Source organism: Vipera berus (assembly GCF_964194415.1).
Source record: "Vipera berus genome assembly, chromosome: 6".
Taxonomy (NCBI): domain Eukaryota; kingdom Metazoa; phylum Chordata; class Lepidosauria; order Squamata; family Viperidae; genus Vipera; species Vipera berus.
Window position 1 is genome coordinate 1,055,100 of NC_138208.1, and position 16,980 is coordinate 1,072,079.

Here is a 16,980-nt window from a genome sequence, read left to right on the forward strand (position 1 = left end):
AGGGGAGGGGAGGGAGAAGGGCCCCCCCACCCCCATCTGCCCGCCCCCCCCCGCCCTTTCCCCGCCTGTCCTTGCTTGGGGTCAGGCGCCCCCCCCCCGCCTTCTCCCCACCAAGGGGTCCCGCTGGGGTCCGGCTTCTGGGCTGGAGGCTCAGATCTCCAAAAGGGGGCTCCGGCTGGCCTCAGACCCCCCCCCCCCGTTTTATAAAAAAAAGGGGCACGGGGGTCAAAAAAGTCAAGGGGCTAGTCCCTGGCGCGGCTCTGACCCCGGAACGGTACCATCATCTTGCTTTGCCCCATAACTCGCTAGCCCCCTTAAACAAAACTAAAATGGCTCAGATGTCTGAAACAGTCTAGGGTTTCCTGCCTGGGGGAGGGTGGGTTGGACTAGAAGACCTCCAAGGTCCCTTCCGGCTCTGTTGGTTTTTTTCTTCCTATTCTATCTTTTAGTCCTGCCCACAAAAGTGGCGAGGTCTATTCTATCCCCCGGTATTATCTTGCTATGGCGATGCTGATTTCTTAAGGAGAGACAATGCCTTACCCGGAATCGGATCCCCGCACAGAATAAACGGCTTTAATGGAAGACTTGGAGAGCTGCTCCTCTCCTGAACTTTCTGAAGGGGGGGGGGCTGTTTTACCTGCAGCAGAGGAACCATCCCTCCCCCAGTTAAAATGAGACCCGGCCCTTGGCTTCCATTGGGCTGTGTCTTTCCCTTTCACTTCAGGTCCCTTACCGTGGGCCAACCTGATCCTTCACTGCCATTCACACGTGCTTGGTTAGCCAAGCCTGGTCACAATCTAGACAGGCAAAGTATGTTTTGTTTTGGTGGAATGGAAGAGAAGAAATTGTGGGTGCTCCATCAGGGGGGGGGTGTTAAGGAGATTGGACGGCCGCTTGTCTGGAATGGGATAGGCAAGGTCTCCTGCCCGAGCAAAGGGTTGGACTAGAAGACCTCTAAGGTCTTCAGACTCCAGACTCCATTATTCTGTAGTTTTCCCTCTATCAGCTCACAAACCCACTTGTCGAGGGAAGACAAAGAAGTACAGTTCTCTGATTACTAACTCAAAGCTTCGTCCTAATAAACCTGCGCAATCATTGTTTTTGCTTTTTACAACTTGCTTATGAATCTCATCAAAGGGTCAAAGTAACATACCCTAGTTTAGTATTTAACAACCGCAGTGTAGCACCCTCTGTAATGCGTAACAAAGATGTACACTTTGCGTTGGGCAGCCCACCTGAAAAAAGCCTGCAGTGCGGGGGACACAGAGACAAGAATGTGACAGCGCAACCGTCGGCGTTTAACTTTCCATTGGTAAAGAGTTCTGGAACAGCAGTAAATTCATCAGCCATCCCATGTATAACTGATTTCTACTTCTCTCCGTTTCTATCCCAGTGCCTCCTGTTTTACTGGCTAGAGAATAATTCCAGCCTAAATATTTTCGGGGGAAATTATAAAACCTTTCCTCTGAGCTGTCATTCAACAGCAGAACTGAGCAGCAATTATTGTCTTGTGCAATGCACTTTACTTGGTATTTGGATGGCTTTATACATAAAACAGGCAAGGCTTCAGCCTCCTGCTTGTAGTTGCCATTTGACTGTTCACAGACAATACATGTAAGATACCTGTGCATTTTACACAATATCAGTTTTGCTTTCTGGGTAAAAAGTAAAGTCCATTCGTCTTTATGTGGAAATCCCTATGAATCCTGCCACTTGGAAATATGAACGGGTTGTCTTGTAGCTGTAAGCTGTAATCATTTCAATATATTGGGAGATCGAACTCTGAATTATATATTAAAACAATGAACGGGAATTTCTCAGAAAGGTGTGAGGATCCATGTAGGGAGCCAATTTTGGATGCGTAGAAGCAAATCAGGTGTCTTTTGCACAAACGTTTGAGTGTTGGGGCAATTCATTCTCTGCTGGTCTCCATGTAACCAGGACCTCCAGAGATTGGCTTGGGTCTAACACTTTCCCTGATGGAAAACCTGATAACTGAGGTAGGTCTGATATTACTACGTGAATAGCACAACTGTCTGATTTTGTGGACCATAAGAAAGGCCGAGCGCCAAAGAATTGAAGCCTTTGAATTATGGTGCTGGAGAAGACTCCTGTGAGTCCCTTGGACTGCAAGGTGATCAAACCGGTCAGTCCTAGAGGAGATCAACCCTGACTGCTCTTTAGAAGGCCAGATCCTGAAGCGGAAACTCAAATACTTTGGCCACCTAATGAGAAGGAAGGACTCACTGGAGAAGAGCCTCATGCTGGGAAAGGTGGAGGGCAAGAGAAGAAGGGGACGACAGAGAAGGAGGTGGCTGGATGGAGTCACTGAAGCAGGAAGCGTGGGCTTAAATGGACTCCAGAAGATGGTAGAGGACAGGAAGGCCTGGAGGAACGTCGTCCATGAGGTTCTGATGGGTCGGACATGACTTCACAACTAACAACAACTGATTTTGTACTTTTGTAGTTTTACACTTTAGTTTTGTGGTTTTGTAGCTTTGTGACTTTGTAGTTTTGTAGTTTCGTTTATGGATCTGTCGGAAGTGCCTCACATCTCCAAGAGCATCTTTGCTTGTTTATGGAGAAAAGTATGTCAATATGGTGGCATTTCCTATGTACTAGTTACCCCCTGGTCTCTTAAGACCACTGGAAGGGGAAGTCCAGCAGAGCATCTGAAAGCATTCCCACGGGCAGTTTCTATCTTTCCTGGTTTTGTGGCTTAAGCCGGTGAACAGAGAGCATGGCAGGAGCAGAAGGATTCACAAGGCCTTCCAAAGTCTAGAACAGCGTTTCCCAACCTTGACAACTTGAAGATTTGTGGATTTCAACTGAAAGATGAGCCACTGTGTGTTTGCACAACAGACAGGTAACCATTATCTGCCCCCCCCCCGTGCGCGCGTTCCATCCGAAAGGTCAAAAGTCGGTGATGTAGTCCACCAGTTTCACTGGTTAATGTTTATATCCCAGATATTGTAGCAACAAAGTCTTTGGTTAATGAGTAGCTTTGCTTCAAGAAGAGAGATGTGCCGGAAAAATCTTTATCTCTTCCCTGGATGTGTTACACAGAAGCGAAAATACAATTTCGTTTTGGTCTTTAAAAGCTTGCGTTGGACATTTAAATGTAGATTTCTGATTTAGCATCTCTGCATTCAGAGGTGGAAAAACACGGGAGAGTGAAAAATAGTTCAATGTGGGGTTGTTGATCAGTTCCTCTGAATGCACAGGTTTGGTTTTGACATTATTTCCAAATTTACGAAAGCCATAAAGGCATGTTTCTTTCCTTTTTTTTAACATAGGCTGTAACTACAAGTGTTACTACATATGTAGGCATTTTTTTTTCAAACATTCAGACTACTGCCCATGCAAGAAATTTGCAGCATATTCTTATTTAAATGCTTCTCTAGTTTTTCACTTTGAGTCTAAAGCAAGCCCTTAATTGCAGTTGGAGGTGGAGATCCTGAAACAGGCTTGGACAATATTTTGTTTGTTGGGGGTTGTGCAAACCCAGCTACTTGCAGCTTATTCAGCAAACTGGTTATCCAAATGACAGTTTAGTAAAATATGTGAACGCAGCCAATGTATCTCAACTTAATCTATGAGAATCAACAGGAGAACAAAATGGGAAAGAGGAAAAGTAGGGGAGTTACCACAAATTCTTCAGAGGACCATTAGATTGGACAAATGTACTAAACAGGCTTGGATCGAGAAATGAATCTGCTACAAACTTCCTAATCAGCTGAATAAAATTTTATAGTGAAGTTAGAGAAGACGGACCAACTTTTCCCCCCCAAGAAATATTGTTCAGGTTTTGCATGTTCTTATTGCATCATCAGCTGCTCGGCTTGTCCAAATGGATTTCACTGTCATTCTTTTTCTTCCAAATATCTTGAGTCCTGCAAGCTGGTAGTTTACAGTCTCTGGCTTCACATGAAATAGTGAAGCCGTACCATGATTGACTGAAAGTGAGTTCCAGATGCAGATTGCGCTTGAAGGGTTAAGGACCTCTGTAGCCATGGCTTGATTTGGGTTTATTTTAACCATGCTTCAATTTGTGATGGATGACCAGGATCTTTTGCTCTACAGGGTGTAGAGTCAGCCTGCGGAAGATCTTAAGAATTCAAGCAAGAAGACATTAATTACTCTGGACTTGATTATTCTTTCCAAAATTCTGCAGGAGCAGGGAACATTGATCATGATCGCAGTCTTCCAATACTTGAGGGAAAATCGGAGGGGGTCTATCCCTCCTCTAAAGCACCTGAAGGCAGGACAAGAAGTAATGGGTGGAAGATCAAACCTAGGAGAAATTTCCTGACAGTGAGGACAATTAACCAGTGGAACAACTTGCCTCTAGGAGTTGTGGGTGCTCTAACACTGGAAGTTTTTAAGAAAAGACTGGCCAGCCATTTGTTCAGAGTGACAGCAGGTCTCCTTCTTGGGCAGAGAGTTGAAGTAGAAGACCCCCAAGATCTATTCCAACTCTTTTATTCTGTGTTATTCTCTATTATTCCTGGATCATGAAGGGATGTGAATTGTCCCCTACAGTACTTGTACTAACATATCCCCCCACGACCCTTTTTAAAAGAAAGGACAAAAAATAATAACAAGAAGAAGTGTAGAATGATTGGCAGGTTGGTCTCCATCAGAGACATTCTCCAAAACGTAAGCCAGGCTGGAATAGGTTTATAGCTGTATGGGAGACCACAAGGAGATCCCAAGGCCAAGGCTAAATCCCTCTTAAATTAATACTCAGAAAGTTCCATAGATGTGGCCAGAGTCCAGCCCAGGCCAGGGTTGATTATTCTTTCACTTTATGCACAAATCTTTGTGTAGACGTAGCCTGTAAGGAATCTCAAGAGTATAAAACTGTGCTGGAGCTGTTTTCAGATCTCAAGGAAAACCAAGAACAGGGCATAGGTTGCAAACCACTTGTGCCTTCTTTTAAAAAATCTTTCCTTCTGACTTCCAGACAAGAGCGCACACACACACACACACACACACACACACACACCGTCCTGAGTCTGAAAGGACCATTCATAAATCACAATGTGTTTTCTGGTTGTTGTAGGTATGCATATCTAGGCATACTTCTCTGCGTAGGCCAAAGCAGGGAAATTTTCTCTAGCACACAAGAAAGCCAGACAATCCAACAGCTTTGAGTTGCAGCCTGCCTCTCTGCAGAATGAACAATGCCCTAGCAGAAAGCCAGCCGATAAAGGATTCTCAGCTTCTCATGTCTCCTTTAAGCTCAAGCATTTAATGAATTTCTCATGACCCACCCACTCTTTTTTCTTTGCACCTCTGTGTCCCAAAGATGCTTTTCCATGAGGCAACTGGACTTTCTTGTTTTTCTTTGAAGATGCTTCTCTTCTCATCCAAGAAGCTTCTTCAGCTCTGATGGGATGGTGGAGAATGGAAGGATTTATACTCCTTGCAGACAGCTGGTCATTTGCATCCTTTTAGAGTCGTTCAGGCCACTTGGAGGTTTACCTGTGTCCTGAACGTCTCCTGAGGGGTGCAAATGGGTGTGGAGCCTTCTTGGAACTATTGAAAAGATTGACTTGTAGACTTGAGATTGATGATGTTGTATCCCTCCCCCTCTATTGAGAGACAGCTGTTCAATTTTGACCTAGATGGCCTCTTTGACCCCTCTTTCAAACCAGCAGTCCTCTCTGTCCAAAATGTGGACTTTGCTATTTTCAAAAGAGCGGCCTTTGTCTTTTAAATCAGGAGTCCCCAAACCCCGGTCCATGGACCAGTAATGGGCTGCGGCATGCCATTAACCAGTCCACACAAACAAGCAAATCTCCATCTGTGGGATGCAGGCAGCACACAAAACCACACACTCTCCGGTCCATGGAAAAACCTCTCTCCGCGGAACACCTGTTTTAAATGCCGATGGACTGTTGACTCTGGTCCTGATGCGTTTGTTCTCCTATGTTGTGTCATACAATTATGAAGTTGTTTCGTTTCCCCAATGTACAGATCTGCAGATAGCTCACTGCACTTCTTTGATTGCCATAATAGTTGGCAGTCATTCCGTATAGTTTGAGTTCTGCTGCCGCTACAGGGCCATGAAAGCCACCAATGTTTCAGGGCTCAGTTTTATTGTTAAATTCTGCCATAGCATTGAGTTTTCTCAACTGTACACTCCCCTTCATGTTTCATTACACCCAATGCTCAGCTCCTAAGTTCCGCTTGTTGTGAAGTTATCTTTGCAAAGGGTCCAAGTTCTCCCAGAGAAAGATATTTGACACATCGAGATATTTGACAATGAAGTCATGAACCCCCAGTTAGGATTTGGCTGTGTGTCTTTGCGTTAAAGCAGCGATGTCCCAGCAGCAGTTTTTTAAGTGGTTCAATATCATAGCCATCAATTGTGTGCTCGCCCACTCTCTCTCTCCCCCCTCCTCTCTCTCTCAAATAAAGGTTAAAATACTGCATTTTGAACTCAGTAAAATACAAAAAAACAGACTGAAAATGTTGGCTGTAGCCACATGTGACTGAACACGGCTTCCTTGCACCACTCAGAGGATCTAAAGCTTTCATTATATATATTTAAAAATTAATAATGAATTAATTACTATGAATTAATAATGTCCGCTCTAGCTGACCAAAACTGCCTGCCTTTTTGTTAAGGAGAACAGAGGTTTAAAGAGATGTTAAAATAAGAGAACCCACAGTTGTTACCGTTGGAGGGAATCACTGTTATAAAATTGACTGTACTGGTTGACGTTTTTGTTTCAGACAACCGCTGTAGCAGAGAGATATACTGTATCTAGGTGTTTGCATGGCAAGGGAAAAAGCCAAAGGTTAAATATAAAGTCTTCCAAGATGCAACAGGATAAGGAAGATTGGGACTTTGGCCATACCTACAGAATCTTCAGAAAAAGCCGTTGTTAACACTCCTAAATTAATTTGACTCTGAAGGGTTTGGCTCCAGAATTGGCTTTGAAACACCCAGATGGCATTTCTGTGATCCAAGTCCTGTTCCTTCTAAATTTCTCCCACAACACACATAAAAAGAGACGAGACTTTACTTGCAGAATTCCAGTCCCATCTGGACTTTTTTTTGGACACTCCTCAAGGATATCCCCATAACCCTCTTTAACTGCCAAGAACAGGTTGGGGTTAAGACTCCGACTCTCCATGCTGCAATAGGTAGACACTCTCTGAGCTGCAACTATCCCGACGTCCACCAGAGGGCAGCATGAGGTACAATGATGGACATCTTTTGGCTGCCTTCTAGTGGCCGTCTGATCGTTGCAGCTCTAGAGCGCTGTGCGTTGAGACTAGTTTCCACACCCTTCCTAGAGGAAATGCATGGACCTAATAAACGGCTGCTGGGCTCCTTCTGCTCTCTTTTAGAGCAGTGAGCTGAGATCCGCTTATCCTAGACCAGATTTCTCCATCAACCTTTGGAACTGCAGGCGAATGGTTTTCTCTTGAGGGGCCCAGGGGTGCTCTCTGAGCTTGCTTGTTTTCTTGCAGACGTTTCATGACCCAAACTAGGTAACATCATCAGTGCTAGAAGGGAGCAGGGTTTGTGGAATGCTAGAGGAGGAGGACTGTGGTGTCCTTGGTTGCTCTCTGAGCTTGCTTGTTGTCTTGCAGACCTCTATGGAGATTCTCAGTCATCCAGGTCATAGTTATCCCAAAGATCCTTTTTCGTTAGCTAAAAGAATGCAAATGAACACCTGCCTGCAGGAATATAAATCCTTCCATTCCCCCACCATCCAGTCAGAGCTGAAGAAGCTTCTTGGGTGAGAAGCGAAACGTCTTCAAAGAAAAAGAAGAAAGTCCAGTTGCTTCCTGAAAGAAGCACCTTGGGGTTTCCTTGCAGACGTTTCATGACCCAAACTAGCTAACATCATCAGTGCTAGCAAACCAGCTCAGAGACCGCCAAGCACCCACCCACACAGACACACACATGCCAACCTTGAGCTACGAATATTCTCCTTTATTGATTTTTTTTCTTGTATCACTCTAAGCTGTCCTAGATCTATGGTCTCCTACTCGTGAGTCTACGCTCCGTCGCTCTCCTCTGACGGACTCCTTTCGTCGGGAAGGCCTCCGCGGCCTCAGATTTCTACGTCATTCACGACTGCTTGCCGGGAATCGTAGTCCGTTGCCGGAAGCGCCCTCTCTTTCTGGCTGAGGGGAGGCGGGGCCGGAATTACACCTCCCGAGATGCTCCGGGGACACCTCCGGGCCGCGTCCTGGAGACGGGAAGCAGCCGGCGGCCTGCCATGGAGGACCCGCGCGGCTCCCCTCGGCGCCCGGATCCAGACTAGCCGGCGGCGGCGGCGGCGGAGACCCTCCCGGCGGCCTGATGGACGAGAGCAAAGTGAGCGGGTTCGGGGGGGGGGCTGCCGGGCGGGAGGAGTGGAATGAGGGAGGGGCTTCCGAAGGTTTGCCGCCTTCTTCCGGGTTGCTTTGGACCTGGGATTTCTTAGTGGTCTCCCATCCGAATGGTCCGCGGGCGCTCCCTGCCTCGGTGCTGACCGGCCCTGGGCCTTCGCCGGGCAAAGGGATTTATGGCATAGAGAAGTAAAGGGAAGGGCCGGCTGGCTGCCTCCTCTCGGTCAGCAGCCCTGGGATTTCTTGGTGGTGCCTCGTCCACTGGTGAAGTGGGCGGGAGCAGCTGACGGGCTCTTCTCCAACCAGCCCCGGAAGGAGTGGATTTGTGTGCTAAGCAGAAGCATTTGGGCCTTTCTCCTGCCATTCCCCCTGGATCTGGAGGGAGAAACCAATTCCGTACTTTTAAAATGGATAAATATTCCCTCCAGGCGAGTCAGAATCTTCAAAATTTCAAATAACAGGCAGAATGTTTTTTTTTAAAAAAATTAGGGTCTTGGTTTAGATAGACCAGTGTTTTTCAATCTCAAGGACTCAATCTCAGTCCCTTCCAACATTTTTATTTTATTTATTTATTTTATTTATTATTATTATTATTATTATTATTATTATTATTATTATTATTATTATTATTATTATTATTATTCCTCGCACAGTCAGCCAGATGTTCAGACTGGATTTGGCATTTTTGTCTACCTATCGAGTCCTTACCAAGGACCTGGGGTAGGCAGATGTGGATGTTTGATGGTATTATTATTACTATTATTATTAATAATAATATAATATCTCAGCAACTTCCTCAGTCGGCTAGGGAATTCTGGGAATTCAAGTCGACCTAAAGTTGCTGAGACTGAGAAATGCTGGTCTAGATTAAAGTAGAATAAAAGGTTCGTGTTTCCTGCAAGGCTGGCTTCTCGCTAGACATCTCAGATCTCCCTCCCTCCCAGTTGGTTCCTAATGCCCCGTCTCTTTTTGCCTTTTTCATAGCAGTCGTTCCAGAGAAACCTGCCTGTCTACATCCTTCCTGACAGATTTTGTTACCCTCTTTTTTTTCCCCCAGGTAGCTGGTGGAAAAGTGAAGAAACCAGGCAAACGGGGCCGTAAGCCAGCTAAAATAGATTTGAAAGCCAAACTCGAGAGAAGCCGGCAGAGCGCAAGGGAATGCCGAGCGAGGAAGAAATTGAGGTACCAATATCTGGAAGAGCTGGTTTCGAGCCGCGAAAGAGCCATCTGTGCTCTTAGAGAAGAATTGGAAATGGTAATCGCCTTTTCCCTTTCCCCAAAGTTTTTTTTTTAAAAGTTCCTGAGTTTTCTCACTGAGGTGCAATTGGTCGCCACGGAGTTTGATTCCTAGTTGATGTTGGGGTAGTTCAAATTCCCCATGATTCTTGCAGAGTCTTCCTGCATAGCTTGGCCACTTGGTTACCCACAACCCAGTTGACTCCCCTAAACAGAGATCCTGCCAGTGTTACACTGGCAGACTTCCCCTGTTTCCCATGCAGTGTAACCATAGGCAACAACGCACCTGGTTGTAGAGGTCTTGATGGACTCCTAGCGTTTTGGACTCAAGGGTCAGGCAGCTGGAGCCACCGATAGCAAGTGGGGAAGAGGCCTCAGGCCTGCTCCCCTGGGCCTGGAGCTGGGCAGCTCAACTTGCGGTGCGTCTGGTGGGCCCCGTGGCCGGTGTGTCCAACAATGGTGGTTGGTGGGACATCTTGAAAGTGGGAAGCTGCTGAGACCCGTTTTTGTCACCGAGGCTTTCATGGCTGAGGAAACCTGCTCGAGGAAGAACAGGTGATAACTAGGTCAGAAGTTTTAGTTTGTTGTCACTGTGCATGTTTACTGTGAGTAGCCATGAGACCAGTGTCTCAAAAAGCTGAATAGGGCTGCTTGAAAATTAAAGATAAATGAAAGCCGTGATTTGCCGATTGTGTTGGCTTTGACCTTTAAAGGTCCTGGATGACGGTAGCTGATATTCAGTGTCAGAAAAAAGCGAAATGTAGTGTCAGGGAGATACTGTGGAGATTTCCATACATTTTTGCATACGGGCTTTTTCAACATTTACACTCTCGCATCTGTTTCCTTGTTCCTGCGTGCTTCAAAGAAGAGCACGTAACTTTGCAGAATATTGAGTCCTTGGTGGAGCCTTGCTCTGATAGCTCATGAAGTTGTGCAGAATGCCGAAACCTGGATTTATTTGGGCAGATTTATAATTTACTCCAAGCTTACAACAAAGGATCAATAAATGCCTTCTATGATCCTGGGAACCTCAGAGTTCTAAAGCAGGGGTCCCCACCGGGCCGCAGCACGCCAGCAACTGGTCCACACAAACAAGCAAAGCCCCATCTATGGGATGCAGACAGCACACAAAACCACACACCCTCCAGTCCATGGAAAGACCTCTCTCCACGGAACTGATCCCTGGTGCCCAAAAGGTTGGGGACCTCTGATCCAGACCACAGTAGGGAATGGGGGGAAGAAGGAAGCCAGAATTTCTCTTAACTCAGGGGCCCCCAACCCCCTCCCCTGGTTGCAGCTCAATACCGGGCCGTGGCTTGTTCAGAACCGGGCCGTAGAAGCAGTGGGGGAACACGCATGTACACAGTTCCCCCTGCACAAGCAGCGGGCGAGTGCATGCGTGTGTGCAATTCCATTTGTGCGAGCGGCAGACACGTGCCAACCGCTCGCGCAAATGGAGGCGTGCACACACAAGAGTGGTAACCATTCCTTCTCCCTCCCCCCCTTTTGCAGGTCCACCAAGCCGGAAAGGTTGAGGATGGCTGTTCTAAAGCCTTGGCATGCGATTTAACGTTTGTTTTGTGCCACGTCTTTCTCTTTCAGTACAAGCAGTGGTGCCTGGCGATGGATCAAGGCAAAATCCCCTCTGAGATCAGAGCTCTCCTGAGCGGAGAAGAGCAGAGCAAACCTCAGCAGAATGTGGGCAAGATGGCCAAAGCCCTGAAGAGCGATGCCAACAGCCACAGTTCCTGTAAGTCCCAGCTTACGCAATTCTTCACTTTGTTATGGCCGTGGAGAGAGGCAGGCAGGGGGCCAAAAAGAAAAAGGAGAAAAACTTGCCACAATCTGGTTCCTAGGAGACGGCTGTCCTGTGGCTGCCATCCAGCTGTGGTCAAAGGAGAAAGGAAAGCTGTTGAGATCGGTGGTCTGGCTCTGTTGAAGCTCTTCCCAAACCTCCTTGGTGGTCTTGAGTACAAGTAGACCTTTCTACTGATAGTCCAGCCCCCCCCCCAAAGATACTTATGACCCAGTTCTGGAATTCAGGGACTCTCTACTCCCCCACAGTCGCATATTTGGAGTGTTTGGCTGCTGGCTCACTTTTTTACAGCTGGTTGCAGTTTTCCACAGGCAGCGGCCACGATCTAGGACAGCTTTTGCTGGTTTCCAGCCTTCTTGACCGAGTTCCAGAAGAAAAAACACTCGTAAGAATTGGCACACTTTACGACCGCCGTGTTTGCTTTATGATGGCTGCAAAAAAAAAGGCTCCCTGCTTCCGTATTTCCCAGTGGGAATACTGGTTCCATTATGGTCAAAAGTCGAGGATTTTTGGAGATGGAAAACATTGCCATTGTTCGCAGGGCTTCTCTTTGCCACGTGTGCCGCAATAGCAGTCACTGCAGCTTGAGTCCCTTTTGCCAAGATCCGTGTTTTTCAACCTTAGCCACTTTTCAGGTGGGTGGAATTCTGGAGCCTGAAGTTCCCACTTCTTAAAAGTGGTTGAGAACAAGAAGCTGTTTTCTCTTTCAGCTCTTGTGCTTCTGGAACGGGGCCGGTTGGGCTGAGGATGTTCCAAAGCCAGACCCCCCCCTTCGCTGGCACCTTGCCAGGCCTGCCCCCGGCAGGATTCCTCTTCTTGAAACTTACCCTCCTGTTTGGGTTTCTGGTGTTTCTGGATCTGCTGACTGGCCGTAACGATCCCATTTTTTTTCACCTGGGCTGAGAGAGCCAGTTATCCTGTTTCTGTACAGGTGGACTGCAGTGGAGCTTCAAATGCCCTTTGCAAAGCGACACGGTTGTTAAGTGAGATTTTTGTGACTTTTATCTGCAGTTGTTAAGCGGATCGCTGCAGTTGTCCAGTTAGTAACACACACTTCTTAAGCGAGTCTGTCTTCCCCATTGGCTTTGTCTGTCAGAAGGTCGCAAAAAGGGACCCTGGGATGCTGCGACCGTCGTAAGTACAGGCTGGTTGTCTATGGAGATTCCCTGTCATCCAGATCATAGTTGTCTCAAAGATCTTTTTTTTCAAAGGGCAACTGGAGTACTTTTTCCTCGAGGAAGACGTTTCGCTTTTCAACCAAGAAGCTTCATCAGTTCTGGCAGGATGGGGGGGGGATGGAAGGGTTAGTTCTGGCAGGATGGACACAGATAAACCTGCCAGTGGCCTCAAGAGCTCTCAGGGAGAGTGCTAATGGCCAGGTGACTGCAAAGAAATACGATCCTTCCAACCCCACCCCCCCAAACGTGTCAGAACTAACCCTTTCATCGCCCCCACCATCCTGCCAGAACCGATGAAGCTTCTTGGATGATAAGTGAAATGTCTTCCTCAACGGAAACCCCCCCCCCCAATCTATCGCACTTTTGCTACAGGCCAGTTGCCAAGTGTCTGGATTTTGATCATGCGGCCACAGAGATGCTACATCAGTCGTAAGTGATTGTAAGTTGGAGGACCACCGGCCGGGCCCTCAGATTTTGCCTGCTGATTATCTTGAGGCAATCTGCACATTCCTTGTTCCACGCATGTGCAAAAGCTTTTCACACAGCAGTGGCATATCTTCTGCTAGACTGAACAGGTCCAGCTTGGGTCCTGGGCAGTTTGTGGACAAGTCCGGGCCGTTTTCTTGACAGCAATACTGTACACGGAAATTATCTTTCTTTGCCAAGGTTTTTCTGAGTACTCAATCGTGGCACCAACCTTGGAACCATAAGCACACCCTTCAACATTTTGTAAAAGTTGTGTGTCGCCCTGGTGGGAGAAAGCTGCATGCATTTGTCCCGAAGAGGTCATATTATTTGGAAGAGTGCAATGCAGCTTACTAGTTTTAATCCTTAAACATGGAACAGGGGAAGTACGGGGGGAGACGCTTTCTGGCCTCTGCCGTGGCCCAGGAGGCCGTGGCCCTGAGCTGAGCTCACCGCGAGGCGCCTCAGGAGACACAACCCTGACGCTGCTTCCTTCTAGGGTCGCCTTCAGCTGGATCTGCATCTGGGTTGGGCCCCAAACAAAAGCTGACCTGCCATCAAGTTTATGCTGTGCCCTTTCTCTTGCCTCTTCCTTCCAACCCATGTGGGGATTCTTGGGCAAGGATTGTACCCATTTTAGTTGACCATTAAAAAAACAACAACCCCAACCCTGCTTGCAGAATTGGGGACTGACCGCATGAAACTCTAACGTAGAATACGTTTCTTTTCTCTTGTAGGGTGAAGGTCAGACCAAGCAGAGTGAAGCCCCTATTTCAAAAAACAAGATGATCTGATTTTGGTTTTTTTTGTTTTTTTAAATCAGTAATCTATGGACTTCCTGTGAAATTGGCCATCCTTGGTCCTATCAACAGTTCAACAATGTCAGCAATTCAGCTGCACCGTAGTTGGAGTTCGAGCTGACTTTCAAAATGACCCCAATAGCAAGAGGGCAGAAGTAAATCTTCTTAATCCATTTTGATTTTATAAAACAACATGCCTGTGTCTGCAGGAATTATCTGCTTGAAGCCGAGAAAGAAAGTCTGTTCCAAAATGTATTAGACACTCTTGATTTTGTGGGTAGGACTGGTTGAGGAAAAAGGGGGAGGCCTTTTTCCCCCAGGGATTGGCCCACCAACCTCTCCTTTGTTGTGTTAAGGCCTGTACGTACGCTTTTGATTTTGTTTTCATCATTTACTATAATTAGTGTTTATTTAAGGAAAATACTATACAGATAGAAAAGTAGAGTTTTATTATTCATGGGATGGTCTGTTCTGCATTAGAGAGAGAGAGAGTGGAGTGTTTTTCAAGCTGGGCCATTTTAAGATCCTTGGACTTCAACTCCCAGAATTCCCCAACCAGCATGGCCATTGATGTGAATTCTGGGAATTGAAGTCCACGAACCTTAAAGTGGTCAAATGTGAAAAATACTGATGTGTAACGCATGCTGATCTATCTTGCTGTAGGTGGCCAATATGTCACCTTCCTCTTTTCCTACTTCTGTTTTTTCTGAATTAGTGAAGTTTGGGCTCTACTTGTGAATTGAGAAGTCCTTGACTCCTGTGTCGTCTTAAGATTATGTACTTAAGAGGGGGTGCCGTACCTGCAGTTTGGGGTGAAGATAGATCAGGGGTCTTCAAACCTGGCCCTTTGATGACTTGTGGACTTCAACTCCCAGAATTCCTCAGCCAGGGCCTGTTGTGATGCTGCTGTTGCTGTCTGACTTAGCACAGCCAGCCCACTGTGGATCGAGTTGACTGTTTGAATGAAGTTCAGTGCTAAATTCAAGACTTCCTCACTAGATGAATTAGTCATAATAACTTCAGTGAAATAACTTCAGTCTCGTGGTTAGTTTATATTTTCTAAACTTGCATGATTGCCTCTTTGCTTACACTGCTTATTAATAGGAGCCATGAGTCAAAATCATTGTTGTCTCTCCCACTCTCTTTCTCTTTTATTATTATTTTTTGCTCAATGAAGTCATGGAGAAGCTTAATAAGGACCATACCCCACCTACCTGGCTAGAGAAAGAGGGGAGCAGACATAGCTTGCCCATTTTCTCCACCTTGCCTTCTCTCACCACATTGTCTACTTTGGACATGAAAGGGTACGAAGGACCTGAGAATTTGTGGAGAAAGGCTAGAAAATGGATGCAGCATCCGGGATGTTTCATACTGTCCGTTCCATGGGAACAGTCTGTCTGTAGTATTGACTGTTGGAAAGGGAATAATATTGGAAACTTAAAACCCAACGCTGTGTTGCAGGGGGCAAAATACTTACATTATTGTGAGACCATCTGGTGTTAAAGTGGGTGTAATAAAGCCTTTTCTGTCCTTTATTAAAAGGGTTACTGACAAGAGGTTGAAAGGAGAACGTCGCCATCATGCCAGAAATGCCCAAACCCAATAGCGCAGAAAATAATATGAACGTACTTAGTTTTGTATGTATTAAAACAAAACCTCTGCTTTAATGAAAGTTTCCTTTCTGTAAGGAAGATTGTGATTTTTAGCGATCGTATGGCATGTGGGTAAAATGTGCAACTTTCTTCATTCTGTGGCGCCAAGCACCCAGCTCCTAAAAGGAATTAAACAATAAATTGCAGTATTTGCAAAACCTCAAAGAAGCAGTGAATTCTTCCTTGCAAACCAGTTTTGGAGTCCAAGGCCCCGGTACGCTGGCCTTAGCTTGCAAAGGCAGGCTTTAATCCTCGATCCCAGTGTTTCTCCGCCTTAGCGACTTTAAGGTATGTGAAGACCCAGCCACCACATTTTGCTGGCTGGGGCTTTCTGGGGCTTGAAGTCCACAGGCCTTAAAATTGCTGAGGTTGAAAAACGGTGCTCTAGCACAGAGGTCCCCAACCTTTTGGGCACCAGGGACCAGTTCCGTGGAGAGAGGTTTTTCCACGGACTGGAGAGTGCGTGGTTTTGTGGGCTGCCTGCACCCCACAGATGGGGCTTTGCTTCTTTGTGCGGACCGGTTGCTGGCATGCCGCGGCCTGGGACCAGTCTGTGGACTGGGAATTGGGGACCAGTGCTCTGGCATTTCCAGAAAGTCTGAGAGATTTCTGTCTCTTGCTGCTCTTTGGGGCCTCTGGAGCAGGCAAGTGGGGCTGACGGTTACAGAAGACTGAGGACTGGCTCGTTTTTAAACTAAGCCAGCTTGCAGCACCAAGGACACAAAGGGTGGAGCTTCATCAGCCGTTGTAGGGTCATTTGTTGTGGACCTAACAGCAATAAAGAATCTCTCTCGGAAGCTTCCTCTGCCTAGGGCAGGGGTAGGCAACCTCGGCTCTTTTATGACTCATGGACTTCAACTCCCAGAATTCCTGAGTCAGCTGGCTCAGGAATTCTGGGAGTTGAAGTCCATGACTCATAAAAGAGCCAAGGTTGCCTACCCCTGGCCTAGGCCACCTGGGTCATAACAGCACAGGACAAAATGATTCTTTTCTTCATTGAGATTGAATGTCTACCAATCCAGGGGATGAGAACAGCAGCAACCAGGCCCTCATTGGTATGCCTCTCGCAATGCTTTACCAGGGGAAGTTTTCTGAAATGGGACTGTTGGAACACACAAACCCAGTTTCCAGGTGTGAAAAAAACAGTATTCCATCGCAAACTTCCTATTGGATCCATTCCTTCCTTTCTACATAATGGCCTGATCTACATACACTCAATGGGTCAGGTTTGGCTAAACAAGTTCAAACGCAGAGAGCAAGAATGAATTGTCGGTGCCTGACTGGGAACGATTATTCTAAAGAAGTCTGCCGCTTTAAAACAACGCAGTGTCGGATATAAAAGAAGCAGATTCAATAAAAACAGCATTTATTCTCCCTGCTCCATTATATGGAAATCCTTCATGTCAATGGCGTCTGTTCAAAGGAGTGGTAATCTTCGCTCATTTGTTTAGGCGGAAGAGTCTCTGAAAGATTAA

At 46.6% G+C, this 16,980-nt stretch overlaps 1 protein-coding gene across 1 annotated transcript; it reads left to right on the forward strand.

Annotated features, from left to right (window-relative positions):
• Positions 1-8,174: 8,174 nt before the first annotated feature.
• Positions 8,175-15,664, forward strand: CREBL2 (cAMP responsive element binding protein like 2). The gene is made up of 4 exons (XM_081330275.1): positions 8,175-8,344; positions 9,416-9,613; positions 11,197-11,344; positions 13,791-15,664. Exons 1-4 carry the CDS (start codon positions 8,330-8,332, stop codon positions 13,793-13,795), a joined length of 366 nt encoding a protein of 121 aa, XP_081186401.1. The 5' UTR covers positions 8,175-8,329; the 3' UTR covers positions 13,796-15,664.
• The last annotated feature ends 1,316 nt before the right edge of the window (positions 15,665-16,980 follow it).

Excerpts from the sequence above, each read along its gene's own strand:
- CREBL2 (XM_081330275.1), top strand. Across the intron at positions 9,614-11,196 it reads TTAGAGAAGAATTGGAAATG|TACAAGCAGTGGTGCCTGGC; the intron begins GTAATCGCCTTT and ends TTTCTCTTTCAG.